At 43.4% G+C, this 27,040-nt stretch overlaps 2 protein-coding genes across 18 annotated transcripts in view; one reads left to right on the top strand and one right to left on the bottom strand.

The window, feature by feature from the left end:
* The window catches only part of GRIP1 (glutamate receptor interacting protein 1), a 597,356-nt gene extending 590,338 nt beyond the window's left edge, over nt 1–7,018 (top strand). For all 17 annotated transcript variants that reach the window (XM_070493998.1, XM_070494003.1, XM_070493995.1 and 14 more), the window contains 2 exons: nt 4,699–4,845; nt 6,741–7,018. In XM_070493998.1, the coding sequence (XP_070350099.1) occupies nt 4,699–4,845; nt 6,741–6,968 (375 nt within the window). In that variant the 3' untranslated portion in view covers nt 6,969–7,018. The remainder of the gene's footprint in view (nt 1–4,698; nt 4,846–6,740) is intronic.
* A 1,285-nt stretch (nt 7,019–8,303) lies between these two features.
* Nucleotides 8,304–27,040, bottom strand: part of HELB (DNA helicase B) — a 56,017-nt gene continuing 37,280 nt past the window's right edge. Inside the window, exons 8-14 of the mRNA XM_014830266.3 lie at nt 26,707–26,861; nt 22,971–23,052; nt 22,534–22,593; nt 20,900–21,125; nt 19,736–19,879; nt 14,299–14,793; nt 8,304–12,479 (exon numbers count right to left, since the gene is read on the bottom strand). Coding sequence (XP_014685752.3) covers nt 12,375–12,479; nt 14,299–14,793; nt 19,736–19,879; nt 20,900–21,125; nt 22,534–22,593; nt 22,971–23,052; nt 26,707–26,861 — 1,267 coding nt within the window. The 3' untranslated portion in view covers nt 8,304–12,374. The remainder of the gene's footprint in view (nt 12,480–14,298; nt 14,794–19,735; nt 19,880–20,899; nt 21,126–22,533; nt 22,594–22,970; nt 23,053–26,706; nt 26,862–27,040) is intronic.

The raw sequence follows: 27,040 nt of genomic DNA, 5'->3' as shown, positions 1-27,040 counted from the left end.
TGAGAATTAGGTGTTGTTTTGGTCCTGAAGGCCATCGGGCAGGGGGCTGAGCCAGAGGGAGGCTGCCGGGGTGCAGGAACTGCTATGGGAATGGCTGTCACTCGCTCAAAGAGTAGACACAATTGCCATTAAAATCCAAGTGAGGAGGGCTGCAGCTTTTCACACGTCTCAAACCTGGAAATGCGAACATTATGTTTCTGATCTCTGCCTCGAGGACATTGTTCAGACATGTGGACAGACTTGCTGGGAAATATGAAACAAGGCTCAGCTTGAATCGTGGGGAAGCCCTCTGCCTCCTGTTCCAGCTCTGCTCTCGGGAGGGTTAGAAGCAACTGCAGCATGAGCTGACGAATAGCTAAAATTGAACCGAGCCCTGCAGAACTGTGTCCTTGCCCAATGTTATGTTCCACGAGGCTCATTGGCCCTTTTAGAACAGAAAAATCTAGCATTGTGTTCACAGTCCAGATAGCCTGGAGGCATCCTTTGGTCAGCACAGAATAGAGATCCTACAAGAGAGATCTTGATTCACACGGGCTAGGGCGGGACACGACGAGCTCTCGGAGCAGTGAGCACGAGTGTATGCGGGTATTCGCAGAAAGCCACGAAAGGGCTCTCTGAGAAGAAATACAGCAGACCTGACAAATTATTCATCTTTAGTTGGTTGGGCAGTTGGAAGTGGATAAAGGCTGCCTGACCAGCTAGGAGATTACACGTCCAGACAAAAAATCATAATTTGGTGGAAGGAACACAGCAAATGAGGTCAGCTAGTCTAAGAGTGAACCCTGGAGATTATACATTCTAACTGGACAAGTCCATCCATCACCTTCTTCAAGAGTGCGTGTCCTCGTTAAAAGGAAGGGATGATTCTGCTGCCCACAGTTGTTGGGAGACCAACAGCAGTCACATATAGGAAAGTGCCTGGATAAGGGATTCATCTGTGAAAAAAAAATGTGACTTAAACCATGGAATCTTTTGAATTATTTTTGGACAGGAAATAAATCAGAAGTAACCGCTACCAACTTCAGCCAGACAGGAGGGCAGCAGCTACAAGGCACAATTTGTTGTTGCCGCTTTGACAGCAGCCAGCTGTGCTCCCTATTTTTGTGAATTATTGATTCCTGGAATCTTATCTTTTGTGTCATTTTAAAATAATTTCGTTTTTATTTGCTATTTCCAGGAGAACCGTAGAGCTGGCTATTAAAATTCAGTCTCCTCTAACCTTAGGAAATCTTTCTACAGAAACAGATTGCTTTGCACTGTAAACCATGCCTTATCCTCCCATCCTGAAGCGTTCAGACAGAGAGTCTAAGGCCCAGAGAGCGGAGCCTCTGACAACGACCGTGACCATGAGATTAGTGAGCTGATCTGCCAATCTGCTCTGGTTGACATCCAACTCTGATGTCTTGGTCACTGTAGTACCAGTGACCATCGTTGGCATTTTTTGGTGCCAGTCAGCCTTCCGTCCCTCCTGGGTTCTGGCTGTGGAGCGGACATCCAAGAATCAGAGGCCGACGGAGCAGTGAAGAACTCCACTAATAGATTTGATCTGCTCCACACACATGGTAGAAACGATAACATCCTATTTGCTTTTGAATCTGCTCACTCAAGTCCCACAAGACGTGCAGCCTCTCCCGCTGGAGGACCTTCCATTCCACCTCCGGGTCCAAGAATGGGGCTTCCTCAGCCCCTAAGTGGGGCAGGCCTCGCTCCAACCTGAGACGGGCGCTCGCCTCTCACGGCCACACGGTGTCGCCATTGCAGCTTCGTCCTGCCCGGCCCCATCAGCCCAGCCACCCTGCAGCCGCCCCCAGCACGGCCCGTGGGCAGGAGACCGGGCAGGGCGTGAACCCCAGAATTAAAACCCTCTCTGCTGACACTCGCCGCGCCTCACGGCCGGTTCTGACTGGCTTCCCAACTCAACCACGCAGTGTGTCTGAACCCGTCCTTTCACTTATTCGACAAAATGCTAACCCTACTATGCGGCAGGCACCGTTGTAGGGGTTTGGGGTATGTCAGCGAACAAAGCAAAGATTCTTGCCGCCCTCAAGGAGCTTGGGGAGCATCTCTCAGTCCTCCTCTGAGGCCTTACCTGAGCCCAGGTCACCCGCAAAAACTTCTCCTCCCCTCCGGATGAGTGCTGACTTAGGGGGACGGGATGCTCCCTCCTGCACGCAGTCTGAACCGGCTTCTCCCCACGCACCATCAGGGTGCGTGCCCGATGGGGGCTGGGTTTACTAGGCTACATACACGCAAGCACGCACGCCCCTTCTATAGTGAATTAGGACTCACAACTCTACTTGTATAGCCGACTGCCGTGAAAGTGATCCTTCCGTGGACTCAGGTCATTTCAGATGTGAGAACTGTATACGCTACACGACCTCGCTGAAAACTGAGACTCTGTCCGGCCTGCGGGATGCGAGGAGGAGTACATCAGATGTCCTCACTGGACCATAAACACCCGAGGGCCACTTTCGTTCTCTGCTACATCCTCAGTCCTTAAAACAGCGCCTGGCACATAGTAGGTCCATTGTGCCCCTGCACACGTACACCCACACACACACTCACATACACACGAGGGAGTGAGCCTGCAGAGTGTCATCTCACTGAACACTAGTCCCCTTGCTTCGGTCCCAGAACGTGTCGCGGCCCCTCTGGTGTGCGGCGCACCACGCGGAGCAGTGCACACACACGGAATCACTCGGGATCTGCAGATGCGAGTTCAGTCAGTCTGGGGCGGGGTCCGAGATTCTGCGTTTTAACAAACCCTCCTGAGCGACGTCGCTGCTTCCAGTCGGGACCTCGCTTTAAGTTGCAAGCACATTTTTTTTCCTCTTTAAGCAAAGTTGCAACAAAATTCTGGCCCCTTGTCGTGTAGCTGTGGGAAAGAGGCAGTGGGTGGGATGTTGATATGCCTCATTTCATGGGAGCTAAGACGCCATCGATTATAAAATACAGCCTGATTGCAGAGATTTTTAAATTATGGGAAAAAAGTGCATCTTAGAACCTATGAAATAAGGCATTTGGGGGGGCTGTGGAGCCCCAAGTGGTGACGTGCTTGGTGACATGCTTGGTGTCTGGAGTCAGACGGCCCCGCCATCCTTACCTTTGTGACCCTGAGTGACTGACTTAACCTCTATAAAATTTAATTCCTCACCTCGACAATGACCGTAACCCCCAGAGCTGCCTGGTGAAGAGTTTTGACCTAGCCAGCTTGATATTTTAAATCTCTGCCTAGTGAAATAAAAATCCCCAAACTGACCCCTTGTGTATTTCCTTCAATATTTCATACTTCTCTGAAGTAAAATAACTGACCACAAAAAATAAACCCGCTGTACAAGTTTTAGTCTTCACACTCTGCCCTGTGTAGCTCTGAATTTTTGACTATTTTACAAGAGTGTAATTATGTACTACTTTTATAGGAATGCAATAAAATAGAGTAAAAAATAAGCCCACCTCTTTGCTTGAAGTGTCCGTCGATTTTTTTTTTTTTTTTTTTTTGAGGAAGATTAGCCCTGAGCTAACATCTGCTGCCAGTCCTCCTCTTTTTGCTGAGGAGGACTGGCCCTGAGCTAACATCCGTGCCCATCTTCCTCTACTTTATATGTGGGACGCCTACCACAGCATGGCTTGCCAAGGGGTGCCATGTCCGCACCTGGGATTCGAACCAGCGAACCCGGGCTGCTGAAGCGGAACATGCGCACTTAACTGCTGCGCCACCAGGCCAGCCCCATGTGTGTTGATTTTTGTGGAGGGCATTGGCAAACCTTCGAGAAGCTGTCGGCACAGGGGGTGCTTGGTGAATATTGCATATTAATGTGTCTGCCTCTGCAAGGCAGGCTCTTCTCTCTCTCACTGCTGTTTCCCAGCACCCAGAAACAAGCTTAGAAAGTGGTGGGGACTCAGTGCACACTTAATGAATGAATGAATGACTTGATGAATGAGTGAACCTCAGACTGGCTCTTGCAGGCGGCCGCATGGAGGAGTGAGGTTGGGGAAGGCTGTAGCCGGCATGGCTGGCGTTTGGTGCAGAGAACCAGGAGGCCCGCCGCTGAGGAGGGCGAAAGGTTTGAGTTGCTAAACCAACCCCTGGACAAGCACTGAGAGAGCTCTTCAAGCCAGGCGCAGAGCGAGCTGTCTGCTTCAGGAGCGCTGTCAGGTCCTCAGAGTCCTTCTTTGCCCACAGTCCTGGGTACTGTTTGAGGTACCATGGCAAATAAAATGGTAGATTTGTGGCACTTGCTCAAAGGAAGAGGACATACTGAGTTCTGAGTTCAGCACAGCACCAGGAAGCAGGGGCAGGAAGGAAAGACCATGGCCGGTGGAATCCTGATAGCTATCAGACTGAGGGCTGCCCCTGGCTGCTCCCCACACCATGGGGTTGCTCCAGGAAAACGTAGATGTCAACTTGCCCTGGGGACATTCTCACCCACGCATACCTGAGAACGGAGGTTGAAAAAAAAATGCTCAAGACTCTCCAGCATTCCTCTTCTCCATCTTTTTCAGTTCTCGGTGGGACTTTACAAATTCCGAGGATATTCTTGGAGGAGGGAAAAAGCTGCAGGGCTGGGGGCAGCTGCCTAATATATTACACATCCATTGTGTTATTGAATGAGTTTGAAAAGTTTGTTTGTCAGGAAGATTCACAAGCGGAAGTCTCCAACCTACTAAATGTCCCCTTTGCATTTTCTCACTTGCCAGGTGACCTTGTACAAGGGCTCTGACATGGAGGACTTTGGGTTCAGTGTAGCGGATGGCTTGCTGGAGAAAGGAGTATATGTCAAAAATATTCGCCCAGCTGGGCCAGGAGATCTTGGTGGCTTAAAGCCCTATGACAGGCTCTTACAGGTAAGACCGCAGTGGAATTTTGGTTAATTTAACTCTTCAAAGGTTTATTTGACCAATTCCCACCAATCCTCCTTTGCCTCAAAACTAGATTAGGGACCCCTATGTATAGGATGAAAGCTTTTTCCTTTGGTAGAATTTCGCAGTTATTGAAGTTGCCTGTTTCCCTGTATATATTGCCCAGCAGACGATAGACTGGTAGAGAGCCGAGCTAGCATCTTATTCTCTCAGCCCCTTTCTGCAACGCTTGATGTCTCCATCTCTCACACAATATCTGAAACCAAAACCAGAGCCTTCTTTACTTCCTGGGGTGCTCTTGTGGTCAGGGATGGTTTCATGAGCAAAGCAAATTCCTGATCCCATGCACAGTTTTAGGAAGAGCATTTTGCAGGAGAAGGAGACGGGTGACATCAGTCTTAAAAGTGTGTTCAGCTGGAGTGAGCCTGTCACCAAACAGCTGACTTTGAAAGCAGGAGGCTGCACTGACAGCTTGGCTGTTAGAGGTGTGTTCACTGAAGCTGGTTGTCGTTGATCAACTAGAGAGAGTTTTACAACCAGTTCTGGTGATCGTTTTGACTGTGGCAATAGAGCAGTTACTCTTGTCCTAGGAGTAGGGGGACACTTTTATTTTCCATAGATACTTTAGTATTTGCTGAATGATAAGTATGGACAAGTTACTTAACCTCTAAGCGTATCTTCCTAGTCTGTAAATTGGGGCTAGACCTACTTTCATGGAAGTCAAGGCTATGAAAGTAGACTGGATGCAGATTGGGAAGGACTTTGAATGTCATGATAAAGCTCTTGGACTTTATTCTGGAGGTATATTAATTTCCTAAGACGAATAATGCCATAATTTGTAATTTGGGAAGACAATACAGTATTAGTGTGGGTGAATTGGGGGAGGTGGGGAAAAGGCAGATAACATGAAAGACCAGGTAGGTGTGGGGAAGAACCTGTATCAGACCTGAGCCTCTAATGTCTTCAGCGCATCCTGGTGGAGCCATCTGGAAGGGAGTTGGCAGTTTGTGTCTGTTGCTTAGGAGAGATGTTAGAGCCAGAGCTAAAGATTTCAGAGACTGCAGTTGCCCATGGTGGAGTTACAGTAAGGAGAAGAGAACCAAGGGTAGAATGCTAAGGAAAACAAAATTTAAAGGACAGGAAGAAATAAAGGCAGGAAAGGACTGAAAGGAGAGTTTTAAGGATGAGTAGGTGTCAAGAGCAGCCAATGCCAGAAGCTAAAGAGGGTGAGAACTCAAGATACCATTCATGTTTGGGACAATGGGGTCATTTGTACAATGTATGGCATCAGGTCCCAGCCTGAGAAGATGGAGGAGAGAATGAAAGTCAGGAATGGAAGCAGCATGTAGATGCTTTTAGAGACTTTTGTTGGTGAAGAATAAGATGAAATGAAAGATGAGTACGAGTCTACGCTGAGGAGAGGGTGGGCTCACGTAAGCAGGGTAGTTCAGCCTCATGGGCAAGAGCACAGGCTTTGGAATCAGCCAGGCTGCTTGGGATCGCCTCCTAGCTCAACCACTTACCAACCGCTGCCCTGAGGCAAATCTCCTAGCCACTCTGTGCCTCGCTGACCTCCTCTGTAAATTAGGGGTGACCTTCAGCACCTGGAGCCCCTGCCGTGAGTGAGGGCATCTGCCCAGCATTGGGTGTTGGGGTGTGTCCTTGTTCCCTGCTCTCAAGGGTCTTACCATTTCGTAGCAGAGCATGAGTAAGCCAAAACCGCGATAGAGTGTGGGCAGAGCAGAGACGGACCTCTTTGTCCAGGGGACACGTTTCAGCACCTTCAAGACAACTTGTCACAGCTGAGGTGTCACTCTGGGTTTTGGGTATCAGCTTCTGACTGTAACGGTGATTCAGAATGGCTCTTCTTGACCATTCAGGTTAATCACGTCCGAACGAGAGACTTCGACTGTTGCCTCGTGGTGCCCCTCATAGCAGAATCGGGCAACAAGCTGGACCTGGTTATCAGCAGAAACCCCCTGGCTTCACAGAAATCTGGAGAACAGACTCTACCAGGAGGGGAATGGAGTGACCAGAACAGTGCTTTTTTCCAGCAGCCTAGCCATGGCGGTAATTTGGAGATACGAGAACCCACTAACACGTTATAGCAATGCTTTTTATAAAGCAGGACAAAGACAATATCTACATGGTGCTAAAACATCCCTCTCAGATTCTGTGACGTCTGAAGCACAGATAATCACGTGGCATTAACTGCAAGCACAGGGGTCTTTTAAATCTCTCACGGCTCGTGTTCACTTCCCTTTCCAGGTTGAGGAGGTTTCTGTTTTGGTGACCACTAAGGTATGTGGCAGGCAACTCCCTGCCAGCCCCAACGGGAGAGAAAAATAAAAATAGGTAGGACGCCCCTCCCCACAATTAACATCAGAGGAAATTTTTTACAAGTTCATCTTCCTATCACTTTTTAAAAAGAGAAACGTCTGTTTGAAAATATTCTCTACGATCAATTCCTTAATTCACTTTGCAGTTTCTTACTATGAAGCCGTTCATGTAAGAACTTGACCAACAAGTCTTTTGACAAAGCTGGCTCTACTACGGGAACTAGGGTTTGTAAGCTGCCGGGGCCACTGCTGTGGGAGGGGTTCAGGTAGAGAATTGTTACCTTAAAATGTTTCAGCGACGATGCACGTAGGAGACCATAATAGGTGGTGGTAATGTTTGCCCAAGTATAGGAATGATTTTAACCACGATGTATGCTATTCCCTATGCAACAAATATCAAACAGGATATGTCTTGTGACCTGTTTTTTTTTTTTTAAGGACACATTTTTAATAGCTGAAAATCTCTAATAATGAATTAGAGTGTTTAGTAACACTGAGAATTAGCTATCTTATTTTTAAAATTCGAGACTAAGAATTTAAGAGAGAATGAAGAGTCTATTAAAATGAGATTTATCTTAATGCTAGGCAAATCAAACTCATACTGCTTGACGTGTTTGTACTGACTGGTTATACCGAGGGTGTGCAGCACACGTACTTAAAGGTGACACTGGAATATCTTTTGTTCTGAGCCATGCCACTTACCGAAATTGTAAATACATTCTTCACAAAATGCATTGCCAATTATTACCATCCCTCAAAGCAATAAAGTGAGACAGTTGCTTTTAAAGTTTGTCAGCAACTGTTTTCATTTGTTCAGATATTTTGAATAGTTACAATAACTGTTATTTGGTGAATATAAAAAAAATAGATCTGTATATTGATTGTAGAATCTCCATACAGAAATGATTATTTTCCAAACATTTTCATTTTGGTCAATAATTAATTCAAACAACCGCTTAGGTAAAGCATTTGAACACTGTGTCCTTTGTTTAGGGAAAAAGTTCACCTTTCTTTTTGTGCAAAAATATATTATTTCAAGCATATTTCAGAACCGCCAGGGCAAGAAGGTATAAAGCAGAATCATGTGAAGAAAAACGGATCATGAGTCACTCAAATATGTATTTTTATTTGTAACAAGTATTAAGCTGTAAAGTATTTTTGTACAAATTTAATACTTTAATAGCATGATATTTATCGTCTATGTATGGTTTTGGGGAATTCAAAATTGTTGCAAATATTTGTATGGAAAAAAAACCCCTCTACCAAATGGAATAAACAGTGATTTTAAAAAGCCCCCCCAAAAAACGGCACGCATGTTTTTGGTGCTTTGAATACATTTTAGTGCTCCAGAGGGAGTCGTACACAATGCTTGTTGTTACCTAATTTTCTAAAGGGGAAGGTTTTGCCATAAGCTTGAAAAGGAGGACAGGAGAGTGGGCAGAGCATGGGTTCTGAAATCGGATCTGGGTTTGAATTCCCGCTCTGGGACTCACTGGTGGGGTAAACTCACTTCCCCGGGGGGTCAGTTTCCCCACCTGTGACACTGAAGGGTCCATCTGCACTCCGGCACTGCTGTGAGGATGGGGTGTGACATGCAGGTGAAAGTGTGGAAACAGCCTGCAGACGGGAACACCCCAACACTAGCAGTAGGTTTATTCTAGGTGACAAGGATAGATCCTAACTGAAGGATCACACATCTCCCCGCAGAGAACATTACATGCATTCTATGGAATACATTTACATCAACTATTAAAGTGTACAAATTCTAATTATGCTACTTAAAAAAAAACTACACCCATAGTCCCAACATTTTCATTTTTGCAGGTTACCCTGTAAGCCTTTTTAAATTCACAGGAACAAGGCAAGGATGTGCATTCTTGCCACTTCTATTTAACAGGGACCTAGAGGTTTCAGCCAGGGCAGTAAGACAAGAACACGAAATAAAAGGCATCCCGATTGGAAAGGAAGAAGTAAACTATCTTTATTTGCAGATGATATAATCTTATATGTAAAAAATCCTAAGGAATCCACTACGAATGTATTAAAACTAATAAATGACTTTAACAAGGTTGCAAGATAAGATCAATAGACAAAAATCAATTGTATTTCTATACAGTAACAATAAACAAGCCAAAAATAAAGAAAACAATACCATTTTCAGTAGGATCACAAATAAAATACTTAGGCATAAACCTGATAAAAGAAGTAAAAACCTTATACTTTGAAACTGCAAAACATTGTTGAAAGAAATGAGAGAAGACGTAAGTAAGTAGAAAGACATCCTATGTTCATGGATCAGAAGACTTACTATTGTTAAGATGGCCATACTCCCCAGATCTGTAGATTCAACACAAGCCCCCTCAAAATCCCAGCTGACAACTTTGTACAAATCGACAAGCTGATCCTAAAACTCATACGGAAATGCAAGGGACCCAGAAGAGCCAAAAAATCTTGAAAGAGAAGAATTGGAGGACTCACGTTTCTTGATTTCGAAACTTACTACAAAGCTAATGAAGACAACATGTTGCTGGCATAAAGATAGACATATGAATCAATGAAATAGAATTGAGAAGCCAGAAATAAACCCTCATATTTACGATCAGTTAATTTTTGACGAGGGTACCAAGACAATTCAATGGGGAAAGAACAGTCTCTTCAAGAAACAGAGCTGGAACAGCTGGATATCCACATGCAAAAGAATCAACTTTGACTACTACCCCACCATATATAAAAATTAACTCAAAATGAATCAAAGAACTAAATGTAAGACCTAGAACTATTCAACTCTTAGAAGAAGAAACAGGAGTAAGTGTTCATGACTTTGGGTAGGCAATAGTGCCTTAGATAAAGCAGCAAAACACAAGCAACAAGAAGAAAAATAGACACACTAGACATCATGAGAATTAAAAACTTGTGCTTCAAAGGACACCATCAAGAATGTGAAAATAAAATCCACAGAATGGGAAAAAAATTTTTTAAATAATGTTTCTAATTAAGGGCATATGTAGCATATATAAAGAACTCATATTAACAATTTAAAAATGGGCCAAAGATCTGAACAGACTCTTCTCCAAAAAGGACATACAAATAGCCAATAAGCCGATGAACAGATGATCAAAATCACTAGCTGTAAGGGAAATGCAAACCAAAACCCCAGTGAAATATCACTTCACGCCCACTAGGATGGCTATAATCAAAAAGTCAGACAATAACAAGTGTTGGAGGGAACGTGGATAACTGGAGCCCTCACGCACTGCTGGTATAAATGTGAAATGGTGCAGCTGCTTTGGAAAAGAGTCTGGCAGTTCCTCAAAATGTTGAGTTACCATGTGACCCACAATGCCACTCCTAGGTATATACCTAAAAGAAATGAAAATGTATGTCCACACAAAAACTTGTCCACAGGTGTTCATTAGTTATAATAGCCAAAAAGTGGAAACAACCCAAATGTCCATCAACTGACGGATACATTCAATGTGCTATATCCATACAATGGAATATTATTTGGTAAAAAAAGAGATGAAGGCATTTTGCCTCATTGCACTATGGAAAGCAAGATGGGGTCACCTGCAGCTCTACTGGAGCCACCTGCAAAAATTCAGCCAAGGTTCCTGATCTTGCCACATCAGCTCAGACCCACAGTCTGATCTGGAAACCCGGCATCAATCTACGCCTCCAGCTTTCCCATCAGTACATGAAGGATCTAGGCTTCCAGTTGGACTGACCGATCTTCCTTGAATGGATTAGCCAAGCCATCTATCCAATGAAAGAAACAATGCTAGCTCTTCGTACATAAATTTTTTAAAAATCTTTTTTTAAAAAAAGAGATGACTAGGGCCGGCCTGGTGGTGCAGTGGTTAAGTTCGCAAGTTCCGCTTTGGCAATCCGGGGTTCACTGGTTCAGATCCCGAGTGCGGACCTACATACCGCTTGTCAAGCAATGCTGTGGCAGGCATCCCACATATAAAATAGAGGAAGATGGGCATGGATGTGAGCTCAGGGCCAATCTTCCTCAAAGAAAAAAAGAGATGACACACTGATACCTGCCACAATATGCCTAAGTCTGAGAACATTCTGCTAAGTCAAAGAAGCCAGTAGCAAAGGACCACATATTGCACTTTCCATTTATACAAAATGTCTGGAATAGGGAAATCAATAGAGATAAAGTAGATTAGTAGTTGCCTAGGGCTGGAGGGGATGAGAGCAAAGAGGTACAGGGTTTCTTCTGGAGTGACAAAAATCTTTTAAAATCCATTGTAGTGTGGGTTGTACAACTGTGTGAATATACTAAAAGCCACTCAGTCATACATTTTAAATGGGTGAGTTGTATGTGAATTCCATCTCACTAAGGCTATTTGTGAAACACTGGGATAACAGGTAAATTTTCCCTCAACTTTTTCTCTCACCGTTTAATAATAAATAAAACTCTAAAAATAAAGAAAAATCAAATCACTCTGAGAAACAAATTTTCCAAAGTGCAATATCTTCAAAACAATGTGCTCCCAAAAAATATAGTAATTACGTGACATGAGAGAGGTGCTGGCTAATGCTACAGGGGTAATCAGACTGTAGGACAGAAGTGTATCAAATCGACACGGTGTAGACCTTAAACTTACACAATGTTGTATGTCAATCATAGCTCAAAGTAAGAAAAGAAGAACAACGTGCTCGCAACTCAGAAGGAATTTCAAGGAAAAAGTCGTGGGTGAGGCGGGTGGTGGCAGCAGCGATGGAGCGAGCGCAGCCTTGTGAGATGACCACTTTGCAGAAGACACGACATCCTGGAATGTGTGTCAATCACATGAGAGATGCAATTACAGCTTATCTTTACCACCGCTTCCACCCAGTGGCAAAGACCCCCCAAAATGATCACGGAAGTCAATAAGGCATTACCCTAAAAATAAAACACTTTTTAAAGTACACAGTTTTTTAAAAAAAATATAACATCTTTTTCCCTTTATGTCCAATGCTAGCAGTTCTCATGATGACGGATGCGCAAATCATTAAAGTTTTCTTTGATCAAATGAATTTAAAACATCTGCTAACACAAACTCCTTAAAATAAAACTCCAGTTGTAGACATTCTCTTTTATCTTGATACTTTGAAGCTATGATATTCATTTTGTGTTGCATGGAAAAAAAAATGGACAATTATTTTGAGCAGTCTGAAATAAAATTAAGTTTCTTGATTATCTGTGGATTTGAAAAGTCGCCTGGGGGTTAAACTGTTTAGTTTTAAAGTCTGAAGTCTGGAAGACACTTGAGGAGAGGTTTCGTCCACCTGTTTGAACAACAATAAAAATAAAGTTAATTTTGTAAAAATGGAGTCAATGTATGCTGTGTACTTCTATCCCCTCTGACTGCTTCTGCAGAAGATGTAACACATTTTCCCCATCCCTTGGAAGGCCTGAGCAGACCAGGGCGATCAGCTGTCAGCTCCATGTGGGACATCTGCTTCTGCTCACTGTGACATCCCCAGCACCCAGCTCTGGACTGGCCTACAGAAGTGACTGTTTGCTGAATGAGTAAGTAAATCCAATTTCTGATGGTGTAGACAGGGTCCATTGCATAATGTGGCAGCCTAGTAGAAAATTAAAATGGCAGCCCCCCCTTCAAATTAAGAATTTCAAGATGGCAACCACGGAACACTAAAACAAGTGTAGGGTCCTTCTAAGCACCAAGCCCTTTTAATGGACCTATTTTCTCCTGTATTCAGGGCCTATGACCCATTGGTAGAATGTGATGTCTGTGAACTTATGTCTGTTTTCCTCCAACATCTGGATCAGCGACCAGCAAAGGAGCTAGATTTTTTCTCAGATGCTGACAGAGGGAAGGCAGACCAAAAGACACATCCACACCAAGTTGCACAAGAAAAGCCAAAAGGAAGAGATGAGAATAAGTTTGGTTCATTTTAGCGAATGAAGAGACTAGCAGACTAAAGCAGAAAAGAAGAGTGGGAAATGAAATGATGCAGGGCAAGCTGGAATCAAGCTGTGAAAGGTCTCAAATGGCAAGCTGGAGAGTCTAGAATTCATGCTGGAGGCATGAGGGAGCCACTGAAGGCTTCTGAACAGAGGAACGAGCTGAGCACTTCAGGGGGGTTTATTGGTAACAATGTGTAAGGTGCATTACCAGAGTGGGAACAACAGGTGGGGAGGCAGCCAGGTCAGCAGACAGCCCCGAAGATGAGAGAAGGATCTAAAAAAGCCCAGACGAAATGGGACGGAAGAAATCCCTGGGGGACAATTTGCAATAAAGCTAGCAACTCACTGGGGGTAGACGGTGAAAGTGAGATGAGTATAAAGGGACTCCAAGATTTTAACTTGTGTGATGGGGAGAATAGGTCTTGAAATGGAGAAAGCAGAAAACAGAGTAAAATGTTGGGCTGTGGGTCCAGAAAGTCAGTCCCTAGGAACAAAGACAACAACTGGGAGTCAGGTCGCTACCTCCTCTCCAGCGTTACAAGCCGCTGGGAAACACCAGGCTCCTTACAGAGCCAATCTGGCTCCACCAGGAGCCATCAGTGCCAGAGTGGGAACTGGCACTCATCTTTGATTTCCCAGTGCCTGGAACGTAGCAGAGAGTTAAAAACTATTTGTTGAACAAATCATCGGAGCAGGGGTGACGGCTGGACCAGAACAGGATCAGTTCTCAAAGGAAGAAGAACTGAGCCTTGGGGAGCTGTCGCTCATCAGAGGATGGGGTGAAAAAATGAAGGAGAGATGAGAGGCGGAGGCAGGACAGACACAGAGTCCGATAAGGTCACACCAAAACCAAGGGAAAGAAACATGGAAACAGCAGAAGTAGTTAAAACTACTAAATATCAGGGAAAAAAGTCCAGAACAGACTGCGAAGTTCCTCTTGGCACACCACCTCCCACCAATGGACTGAGGTCCCCTGAAGGGCCAGCCTCAAGCAGAGTGTGAAAGATAACGAAGAGGAACCGGGCACAGGAGGAGGAAATGCGACAGGGGCAAGCCAACACTTGTTTTTACGTCCTACAGCACAATGCAACACTAATAAAAACATAGTCATTTATAACCACACGAAAGTTAGCAATGTTTAAACGAAACCTGAGCACATGCGAACATCACTCCTACCATAAGAACTTTGTTTGGACTCTCAGTGTTGTCCATGGCACAGGTTCTTTTGCACCCTCTTGATGTTGACAAATCTTCATCCATATCCACATCTTCAGGTGAAGAAAATTTCCATCTTCTAGGAGAGGAGAAGGCCCCGCCGTCAGCCGCAGAGGCCTTGCTTCTGGGGACGTCGTTTGTCCCCAGGTCAGCCGTGACTGTAGGGCCAGGTGATGCTGATGGCTGTGTGCTGTGCCCTCCGCTGTCTCCGGAGCTCTTTGATGGGGATGCAAAATCCGCTGGAGATGCATAGCTCATGGAGAGATTGTTTTGCAAAAAATGCTTTAGACGAGTTCTTCTGCGGAAACTGTTTCTCGAGATTGCGCTCCGGAGCTGAGACTCCTCTGCGATGACATACACTCTGCAGCGGCCCCTGGTCACCGCGGTGTAGACATGCTGCCAGTGCTGGCGGCCCGCCTTCCCAACCACGTAGACAACTGTCCTCTCCTCAGACCCCTGGGAGGAGACAGAATGCTGTGTAAGATCCGCGTCTGCAGACAGCCGACACAGGCAGGAAAGACACAGGCCTTCAGTGCTCTCCAGCACCTTCCGCCTGGCCGGAGCAGTCACACGAATCCATCCTATGCGTTCCATTTTATTCGTTATCCAAGAACTCACGTTTTCTAGTTATGCTGCTAAGTTCAGGTCTCATAGATCCACACCTGGCTTATAGAAACCCAGCGAGAAACTTTAAAGACAGCACATGGTACTAAATCTTCCTTAACAGAGGAATCTAAAATGACTGGATGGGCTTTATGTGTAAATACATTATCCCATGGTTGCTTAGATAACAAAAAATGGACACCTTAAATATCCATAAATAGGAGAATAGGTATTTATTTATTTATTTATATCTATTTTTAAGTATAAATATAGTATCTATACTATTTTGCGAACATCAAAGATGCTTTAAAATAGAACAAAATTTTTAAAACTGAATATGTATATTTAAAAAATGATCACAACTATGTAACACAAATTAAAATCACTGTGATCCAAAAAAGCACATACAAAATGAACATAAATATGTAACAAAACAAAATAAATTACACGAAAAAGGGAAGGCAATTCTATCAAAATTTTAACTAGTCTGTCTCCAAACGGAGGGCCTGTGGATGATTTTTTTCTTCTACTTTTCTCTATCTTCCCATTGTTGAACCACTAATTTTATCAAGATAAACAATAGAGAAGAATGAATCTTTGTTTTTTAAGTTTAGCAAACCAAGAAATGTATAGGCAAGAAAAATGCCCCATGTCACCAGGTCACTGTGAGAGAACAATTTCAGGCTCTATGGCTATTCTTAGTCCCTGTACTTCCAGTGCCAACATCAACCAAGGGGTGGTTTTAACCATTAGCCGCCTCGATGCTCCCACACCGGCCCTGCCAAAGGAGGAGCTGCAGGAGACGAACGCTGAGCGGGGCATTTGCAGATCCAGCGTGAAAACCTCTCACACAGCAAGCCCCTCTGTCTCCCCGGACACAGAGAGCTTGAACCAACTCTCCACATTACAAAGGTTTGATAAATACTTCCTTCCAATGCTGCCGAGTCTCAGAAACTGACTTAAATGATACCTGATTATACAAATGCTCACCACATTTTACAGATACACAGCACCATTTCTCATCTTGGCCTTTATATCGTGTATTCCTAAATAGATAAATGTCCACCTAACCGAGTTCTTAATGACCAATTAAGGAACACTGAGGACCGTTTCACAGCCTCCTGATCAGCCTCCCTGGGCCCACACTGGCTGCAATCCGCTCAGCGCAGCCAGTGATATTCGTAAAACACAAACCCAATCACATCAGGCTCCGCTTAAACCCATGAATGGCTCTCAGGCTCTCTAAATAAAGTCCTAACCCCTTATTAGGGCTCATTTGGTCCTTCAAGAGCCAGCCTTGCCCCGCTCCTCTCCCTCCTCCTTTCCCGCCGCCACGCTCTGTCCAGCACAAGGAACCTCTTTGTGGTCCTCTCAGTGTCCCCATTCTGTGGCCTCCATCTGGCCCCTTCTGGATCAGCTGCCCCGTCCACGGACTTCTCGCCAGCTGCACTTCCTCCATCACAGAAGTTTCACCAGGCTGGAGTGTGACTGTCTGCCTCCTACCGTACTCCTCACTGATGCAAGCTCTGTGAAGGCAGGATAACGTCTGCCCTGCTCACGGCTCTTTACCCAGAGTCTCACTGAACGAATGAGGAAAAAAGTCAAACTGTCACGCCAAAGCCGTGCTGAGAAAGTGGGACATGGACACCTAACTTCACCTAAATCACCTGCTATAAATCATTCGCCCATTTCTCTAAATCCTCCTTGAATCATCAGAACTGTGGAACTCAAGGAGGCAAGTCTCATATATTGACTTTTAATGATGTATACTTCTATTATCTAAATTTGTTCTAAACTCAACAGCTTCTATGAGCAGACACAACCCATTACTACCCTTCATGATCTTACAGACTTAAAATCTGAAAGTCTATATGGAGTTTAAGAATCAAAAAACTTTTTCTGTAAAGGATCAAAGAATAGATGTTTTAGGCTTTGCAGGCCAGATGGTCTCTGCTGCAACTACTCAACTCTCCCTCTGTGGTGGAAAAGCAGTCAGAGCCAATATGCAAATGAATGTGTGGCTGTGTTCCAATAAAACTTTATTTAAAAAACAGGTGGTGGGCCAGATTTAGCTACCATATTGGATAACGCAGTCCTAGAAGGCCCTATGAGGTGAGGTGACCTGGCCCCCTATCCCTCTACCCCCCTCACCCCACATTACTTCCCTGACCTCATCTCCTGTCACTCTTCCATGTGGTTTCCTTGCTGTTCCTGTTCCTCAAATATGCCAGATAGGCTCCCACCTTAGAACCTTGGCCTTGGCTATTCCCTCTCTCTCTAGAATACCCTTCTCCCACAAACCCACGTGCTTAACTTCTCCAAGACCTTCTACAAGTCTTTGCTCAAATGCCACCTGCTCAATGAGGCCTATGCTGACCATCTATTTAAAATTACAACTACACCCCAGCCCTTTTTCATAGCATTTACTACCTTCTAACATAATATGTAGTTTTTTTTTATAGCTGTGTCTGTCTCTGTCCTCTTCTCCACCAAATGCAATCTTCACAATGATGTGAAGGTATCTTTGTTTCGTGGACTGACTTATACCAAGCACCGAGAACAGAGTCTGACTCAGTAAGTATTTGCTGAACTGAACCAAACTTGGGAGAAACAAACTATGCTGATACGAGATAACAATCACGAATGTTCTCAGAGGTAAGAGACATTACTTCAATCATGAAATAAGAGCTGGATTCAATAAAAGGCACATTCCGAGATATCTACTCCAACCTCAACCCAGTGATAAAGACCCCTTCACTCTTCATTTGTCCAGAAATGCACCAGTAAGTCTGGATTATAATTTGAGGAAATCTCTCAGAAAGTGGAGCAAAATGATAAGATGGAAAATAGTAGCACAATAGTAGCGAGTAATAAGAAATTGAGATAACCAGTTCCCGAGGTCCAATATAATAGAGGTTCTAGAAAGATAAAACAGAGAAAGCCAAAGACATTATACTAAAATCTTAAAGAAATTATTCAAGAAAATTTTCCAAAATTGAAGGATATGAGTTTCCAGAATTACAGAGACCTCATCATAAAGATCCATGGAAGAAATTTCTCCAGGACCTCACAGCCAGGAATGTTTGCACTTAACAACTGTTTGTTTGCTTCTTTAAGGCAACAGACAGTCAACTGACTGCTCCTCTCTTTACTGTGGGAGCTGTGGCTGCGAGGGAACTTAAAGCCCAATCTGCAATCCACACAGCAAGCACACAGCTCTGTGATCACACGGGCAGTCCAACCCACTCCTGCCAGGAATCCTTTCACCCTCTCTACCTTTATTTTCCACCTGACATCATTTCTTTATCTTTTTAAAAAATCATGCTGAATTGTGGGCATTTTTGTACACCATTTCAAATTCTTTTTGAAACTGAGATGGGGTAATAAATAAAACACCATCCACTTAAAAAAAAAAACCCATTCTAATTAATGGTGCCTACTAGTAGAGAATATAGGCGAACCTAAATTTTTCGGCATAAAAATGTAGGCTGATGGAGCTTAGAATTCAAGCAACACACCAACATCAGAGAGGGGACCTCAAAACAATGAGATAAGCAACAGAGCCACCAACAACTTAGGAGATTTCAAGACTATTCCAATAAAGCTTAAAAGCAAGTCGCACTAAATGCCATATGGTATCCAGGATTAGTTCCTAGAGCAGAAAAAGGACACTAGTGGAAAAACTGGTGAAATCCAAATAAAGTGCACAGTTTAGTTAACAGTACTGTACCAATAGTAATTTCTTAGTTTTGACAAATATACCATAGTAGTAGGAGATCTCGACATTAGGGAAAGCTGGGTCAAGTGTACATGGGAACTCTCCATCCTATCCTCCCCACTCTTCTGTAAGTTTAAAATGATTCCCAAATTAAAAGTCGTTGCAGGGGCCAGCCCCATGGCATAGTAGTTAAGTTCGGCGCGCTCTGCTTCAGTGGCCTGGGTTCACAGGTTCAGATCCCAGGTGGGGACCTACACCGGCATGCTGTAGAGACATCCCACATTTAAAGTGGAATAAGACTGGCACAGATGTTAGCTCAGGGCTAACAAGAATCTTCCTTAGGGAAAAAAAAAAGTTGCCTCCCAAAGACGAGGGGGGATGTGTTTGTCAAAACTTATCCAAGTTCATAATTAAAATGTGCATGCATATTATACCCCAATAAAATTGATTACACAACTAAAAAAGTAAGTTGTAAAAATATATAAACATTACAGTACTATTTATGTAAATCTCAGTAACCTTGTTTCCATATGAACGGACAATTCAGGTGGAAGTCAGTTCTGAGCAGGGTGGAAGGTCTGGGACACAGTGAGACAAGTGAGGCACTCACCTTGGGCACAAAATTTAAGAGGATGCCAAGAAACTCGGCAATCAAGATAAAGAATATCTTAATGTAATATTTTAAAAACTCTAAATTTAGACAAAAAATGATCCACGATGAACAAAATATCAAAAGTTTAAATGAAGACAAGATCAGTAACAGTGCCATGCCCAGTGACACTGCATGCTGGAGCACCAGGAAGACACAGTCATTCTGGTCCTGACCTTTCTGCCCGGGGGCAGGGAAGGCCCAAAGGACGTGGCTCTAACTATGACGTCCCAGTTCCTCAATAAAGACAGTCTGAGGCAAAAAGAGCAAAAGGCTAATGTCCATCTAGTATTTTCTGTACTTTTGTGCATTTTCTTTCCTAACTAAAAAGATAAAAGCAAAAGCAACAAAAATTAAGAAGAAAATAATGCAAGGTACTCTATGGCTTGGGAAGCTACTTAATTTGCTTTATAAACATCCATTCTTACCTGAAAAGTGTGAATAGTTCTTGCCCATGCATGTTTTACGTGACAATGTTTCATTAGTTTCTGAAAATCCACAGTTACTTCCAAGCCAGCCCTATTATCAATGGTCACAAGTCTTCTCCTTCCAAAGGTTACATCAGTTACATCCTGTCACCAAAACAAACAACTATTCTGTATCTTTTTAAATATGCATTCTGTAAAGACACTCCATCTTTGTGTCGAACGTAAAATGCAAGCACCTTTTAAGTAAAAATAGCACGTATATTCACTATAATTGTTAAGAATTTTAAAAGGCTTAAAATCTACCTTAAGCACAAACTGAATACATACACACCCAAACATTTTAACAAACACAAATGGAAGGTTTTGGTCCTTGAAACTTAACCTTCATTTGACTCTCTGGAGAAGAGTCTGTGTTGTCTTTCTCATTCTGAAGTCTGCATATACTCTCTGCAAAAAGTTTACTTTTCCTCACAGCTTTTAAAGAATAAGCGTGTAAGTTTAAGAGGCTGTTTATACAATGAGGACAAATTCAAGGTGAACGCTTCTGTAGTTTCTGGAAGCAGCAACCGAGGACATGGTGCTTTGTAAAATATACGTGTGTGACTTGTCGCTTGTGTTTTGTTACTCAAGCACTTCAAACTTATTGAAAATGTTTCTTCAGTCTTCCAGAAAATACAAGAGAAAGGAACACTTCCCAACTCATTTTATGAAGCTAGCATTACTCTGACACCAAAACCAGACATCACTAGAAAACTGCAAACTAGTATCCCTCGTAGACATGGATGCAAAAATCCTTAACAAAAAATAATGGAAGAAGGGGCCGGCCTGGTGGCGCAGCCCTGAAGTTCATGCACTCTGCTTTGGTGGGTGTGGACCTACACACTGCTCATCAAGCCGTGCTGTGGCAGGAATCCCACATATAAAATAGAGGAAGATGGGCACAGATGTTAGCTCAGGGCCAGTCTTCCTCAGCAAAAAGAGGAGGATTGGTTGCAGATGTTAGCTCAGGGCCAATCCTCCTCAAAAAACATAATAATAATTAAAAAAATAATAAGGAAAGAAGGTCAGCTCTGATAATGACTAGACTCTGAATCAACCCCAGGGCAATAAAAAAAAGTCTCTCTCTAATAGGTAAAAAGGTACTATTTTTTTGTTATCACTTACTTTTGTTATGAAAAATATTTCTCCATTGCAGAGTCGAATACCACTGTCAAAGTCATGCTTATTAGCAAAACCAGCAGGAGTACCATTGAAGTCTGCACCGCTGGGCGCGAAGTCATTGTTCTGCTGACTGTTGAGGGTATCTGCAGGGAGCAGGTCCGAGAGATACGCATTCCTGGTACAACAAATTTTATCACCGACTCCAAATTGAAGCCTCTTCTGATGGTCTCTGGGTTAGAAAATAACACATTATCAATGTTTGGAAACCCTCAATTCCATTTTGTTTAAGCATTAATGCCCAACTCAGATCCAACCCCATTCTCAAAATAATTTCCACACTCTACTTTACTTTGTCCTCCAAAGGTCAACAAGACATCAGACTCCCACGGTCATGGTCTGATGACCTCTATTCGGCAGCACCTCAAACTCAATGACATTTCCCAGCCCAATTTTTTCAAGCTGGAAATCTTCACATAAATGCTGATGTTTCTTTCACTCTATATTCTAAAAGATGCCAAAAGTCTTAATGATGCTACCCTTTAATTCCACCCTCTCCTCTCCAATCTCTCCATCACTACCCAATCTCAGGTCTTACAACACTTATCCATATTTCTATTATAATAACAACATTCTATCAGAACAGTCTCAGCAAACTGAATAAACGCTGGTGAGGGGGCCAGCTCCGTGGCCGAGTGGTTAAGTTCGCGCGCTCTGCTGTGGCGGCCCAGGGTTCGGATCCTGGGCGCGGACATGGCACCGCTCGTCAGGCCACGTTGAGGCAGCATCCCACATCCCACAACTAGAAGGACCTGCAACTAGGATATACAACTATGTACTGGAGGGGTTTGGGAAATAAAGCAGGGAAAAAAAAAAAAAAAATTGCCAACAGTTGTTAGCCCAGGTGCCAATCTTTAAAAAAAAATGCTGGTGATACACGAGCTGCTGAGATAAGTGCCTGAGGTGTATTATTTCATTTCATCCTTACCGCAGCCAGACGGAATTCTGTGTAAGCATCCTCTTTAACATACATGGAAGGGGGTATTACCTGTCCAAGATCACAGTTACTGGGACCCAGACTGGAGGGCCCCAATCTCATGCTTTTTAACCCTTTGTCAGGCTACCTAACACTGTTTTTTGTGTGTCTTGCCTCAAGAGACAGGGAGCTCCTCCTGGAACATACATATCTCTCGGTTCTGTGCAGTTAGTAAGTAGTAGGTGCTGATAAACCCAAGACAAGTGAGATGATTTTTCCTACATGTAAACAGGGTGGCTTTTTTCCACTCCTATTTCTCTGACAGATGTTCAGTAAGGTGCTCCCTGTTACTCAGGTTCTTGGACACTCTATACACATATTATAATTTGAAAAATTCGCCTGAGTTCCCTACACTCATCTTGGAGAAACTGGAGGCTGCCAACCTGGAAACCACAAAGAAAATTTTGTTCCTTATTTCTCTTATTCCACCGATTACCAAGAAGTCAATTCCTGAGGATATATATTTAATTGAAGAGATCACTTTACTTCACTAATGAGAAAAAAGGTTTTAAACTATGTGGCTACAGCGATAAATGTCAAAATAGACAAAAGAAGAGCAAATCAAGGAGGGACTGTCCCCAGAGTCACATTCTTTCGTGCTCACTTCATGAGGTGGTCCGTGTAGTGCCTGCAACAGCAGTCGTTGATGACATCACAGTCTTGCCTGAAACACAGGAAAATGCAAGGGTCACCTTAACAGCATCTGTTTTATGCTTATTTCTCTTATCAAAAATTACGATATACTGGATGCTATAAAAAGTTTCCAGGACTTTCTCCAGGAAAAACTATTTTGTAATTTTTATCTTAACATAAACCTTTGTTCTATTCAGATTTCCTGTGAGGTTCCAAATACAATATTTGGTAGAAAGAGCCCTGTTTAGAAACTGCCCTCTGCCGTGTCTAAAAAGAAATACCTCAAAACAAGAGAGAGAAGTAACAGTGATGAACTAGCAGAGTCTCCCACTTGAACAGGATCTATACTAACAAGATGAAAGATTGAAAAGCTAGATTAAAAACATTAAAATACTGTAAATGCTTTACCTTCTAAAGGCAATAAATTGTGATTTTTCGGCATCTCGTAGGTCATCTTCTTTGAGTAAAGTTCTAACTGCAGAATATAAATCTGATAATTCAAGAGAAAAATGTTAACCCAGAAAAGCACCAAATTACAACATTGTTTCTATGGAGAAACTAACTCAGAATTCCTGCTAACGGGTCTGGAAAACAGCTCACCAAATGGAATATAAGTTCACCAGAGGAACATCAATCTCATTCACCCCCTCAGCCTGAGCAACAGAAAAGAGAATGGAGACAGGCTCCAGACACCCACTCAACAGAGAAGCCACACCAGCCAGCAGAGATCCTAATCGGCAGTATGGCCACAGCATCCTTACTGACGGTTTGCGAATGCTGAACTTACAACAAGGGCAAGAGGAAAAAACACGTAATGGAACTACTGACCTAAGACGTCTTTGTGTTTTAAGCTCTGGTGGTACTGGTGGGAAGGAGTTATCATCTGAGAATCTATATGCTTTGCTCACAGCAGTTCGCTGCATTTAACCTTCACCACACTCAGTGAGGCAGCTATCATTACATCCAGGGCTGCTGGTCAGCTGATACACGCCAGTATACAATACTGAGACGCTTCTATGATGCCTGGAAAATAACCACCCCCACACACCACAACGCCCCACCCCCACCCCCACCTTGTCCCCCTCCCCCAGAACCCCCCAAACATCTCCAAGATTCCGCAACTAAAGGTTAACCCTGGCTCAGCAGGAGCATGCACTGCAAGAGTGACCACACCTGACCAGCTACTGAATAGTCTGACTGTCACACTGGTTACATCCTTGTTACCAACGTGGAACTGAGGCTCTTGGCAGTGAAAGCAACTTTCCACGTGAGTCAGGTGGCCAGCCTCGCTCTTTCAGAGCTCAGATCATCGACAATGGTGACAGCCACTTACACCTCGTCCTTCCTCGGAGCTCTGAGAAGCAGGCTCCCTCCAATCCCTCTCAGCAATATTACAAAACAGCGGACATTTCTCGTTACAGAGAGAAGATATAAAAATTGGGGTAAGAACCTTCCAGGCTTTTGTGCCTTTCCCTCGTAGCAACGAGTCACAGGGGAATGAAAAGGCCAGGCCTCGGGACGCCCTGCTCTAGGAAGACGGCATCAGCTGCTCGCGGAGCCCTTCATCTTCCAGATAAAGGGAGGATTATCACTAAAAGCGAGCCCACACTCAGCTCACAGCGGTCGGGCCTGCCCGGAACGTCCAACAGCCTCATGGAGCATCGCTTTCCTCTACGCGTACAGGAGCGTGCCTGCATTCTTCACTCCCTAAACATCTCACAGATCAATACGTACCCCATATTTCACTGATTCAAACATGTACGTTATTCTCGCATTTGCACATCTCTGAAATTCTAGCCCAGTAATGAAGCCTGTCTCAGGTCTTTGTACTTTGCAATAATGAGAATAATTTACTCAATAACTTAATTGTCAATGAAAAAGCACTATATGCCACCCCAAGGAATATTCGATTCTCTTAAAGAAGAGACTAATTTTCCAGCCAAAGTTTGTCATTAAGAGAAAAACAGGGTCCAGCCCCGTGGCCGAGAGGTTCGCGTGCTCTGCTTCGGAGGCCCAGGGTTTCGCTGGTTCGGATCCTGGGCGAGGACATGGCCCTGCTCATCAGGCCACGCTGAGGCGGTGTCCCACATAGCACAGCTAGAAGGGCCCACAACTAAATACACAACTATGTACTGGGGGGATTTGGGGAGGAAAAGTGGGAAAAAAAAAAAAGATAGAAAAACAGCATCAGCTGAGCTCTGCTGCCATTCTGAGACCGACATCTCTTTAAGTACGTAGTCATTAACGGAAGAACGGGGGCCAAAAATAAAACCAACCATATTTTAGGTACAGCAGATGGAGTGGCAAAGAGGCAAGTTCCTTAACCACCGAAGTCTCATTTTCTTCATCTGTTCTAGTACCTATTGTTAGCTAAGCTATTGTGAGAATAATTATCATCTATGAATTCTTCACAATATGTTAATAAAAAACAAGTGACAAAATAATATGCAGCTTATAATCCAATCTATGTAAAACTAAAATAAATAACATATGTCTGTGCCTGGATATGTTAAGGTTTAAAGGATAAACACCAAGCTCTCACTATGTAAGTGACCTTTACTGGGTTGTCTAGGGGGAAAAGGAGAGAGGAAGATTACAGTGAAATAGTAATTTTTACGTCAAACACTTCTGTATCATTTGACTTTTTTTAAGGACTATAAATTATTTCTATGATCCAAAAAACAAAAAAGGTATTCACAGAATACCATGTATTATATGATCCCATTTAAAAAGAAAAAAGAATCCGGCCACATGTGAATAACACTAACCCAAGGGAGCTGAGGTCAGTGACACACACAACGGAGGAAAGGCCTGCAGATAAAGTTGTTGGCACTTAGATTCACTGCAGAGTGAAAGTAGTTAAGTAGGAAGGATAAACCTTTAAGAACTGCGGCAACTACAATAAATCCTCCATAATAATTTAAATCTTCACTAATTCAATTTTGAGTAAACTATTACACTATTAAAAAGAGTTTTCGGGGCCGGCCCAGTGGCGCAGCGGTTAAGTTTGCATGTTCCGTTTGGGCGGCCTTGGTTCACCAGTTTGGATCCCGGGTGTGGACCTACGCACCACTCATCAAGCCGTGCTGCGGCAGGTGTCCCACATAAAGTAGAAGAAGGTGTGCATGGATGTTAGCTCAGGGCCAGTCTTCCTCAAAAAAAAAAAGTTTGCTAAGTAAGTTTATAAAATAAATAAAGATCAAAAAGTTTAAACTATGTAAATAAACTCATTTGCAATAGCTAATTCAATGTCTTTTATTCACAAAAAACTAACACTTACACTATAGTGCCTCAAAACTAATGAATGCCCTCAACGCTCTCAACAGCTCCACAGGCACCGTCACTGTGATTCTCATCTTAGAAACGGTTAAGTGACGGGAAGATCCCCTGTCCTACGCTCTCACTCTGTCGTGTTGGCAGCCATCATTAGAAGCAGCGCTTGTCCATTTTATAAGAAACAGAACTATTAGGAGACCAACATGGCAACAATTTAACAGCCATGATGTTTGTTGCAAAATGTACTCAAGGGGCCATCCTGGTGGCACAGTGGTGAAGTTCGCACATTCCGCTTCAGCAGCCCGGGGTTCGCCAGTTCAGATCCCGGGTGTGGACATGGCACCGCTTGGTAAAGCCATGCTGTGGTAGGTGTCCCACATATAAAGCAGACGAAGATGGGCACGGATGTTAGGTCAGGGCCAGTCTTCCTCAGCAAAAAGAGGAGGATTGGCAGCAGATGTTAGCTCAGGGCTAATCTTGCTCAAAAAAAAAAAAAAGTACTCAAAATACTGAGTGTATTTAGTCTTCCAATTGCTGTAAACGAAAACCTTCACTAACTAAGATGTTTTCTCCTGAATGAACCTGGATTACTGGGGCTTTCCCCTATTTTAAACTAATCATCTACACCCATTTATTCACTCAACAAATACTTAGTGAGCCCTTAGTGTGTGTGTGTCAAGAGCTTCCCAATCTTTATAAAATTCTAGGGTAATCTGCTTTTGATGATTAATACATTAGCTTATTTTCAGTGCCTAATTTTTTTACTAGCAGTATTTATCTTTACTTTCAAATAAAATTACAACTAGTCATTTAATAACTACATTACAAAACTGAAACAGCCCTACATAACACAGAAGTTTACACTTACGAGCCCGATGATCATCTTTCGATAACTGAGAACTGTCATCCTCTTCTGGGAGTCTGACAAAAACAAATGTTTTATCTTGTATTGACACAGGGAAGGTTGCATTATCAGAGAGATTCAGCTCGGCGTCAAATCTGGGAAACTGGCGTCTAGAGATTCTGAAATAAAGATAAAACAACACACCAAGAAGATTAGCATCCAAAAATGTGCCTTCGTATGTGATTAGAGATATGTCATTACAATAATTAATACCTGTTAATAGATAATAAATAGGATGAAAAGGCTACCCGTAGATGCATTATAAATAGTACATGACTTTTAAAATAAAATTAGCAAG

Source organism: Equus asinus, chromosome 22, assembly GCF_041296235.1.
Source record: "Equus asinus isolate D_3611 breed Donkey chromosome 22, EquAss-T2T_v2, whole genome shotgun sequence".
Lineage (NCBI taxonomy): Eukaryota > Metazoa > Chordata > Mammalia > Perissodactyla > Equidae > Equus > Equus asinus.
Note: the sequence above shows the minus strand (reverse complement) of the source record. Positions and strands in the feature narration are given on the sequence as shown.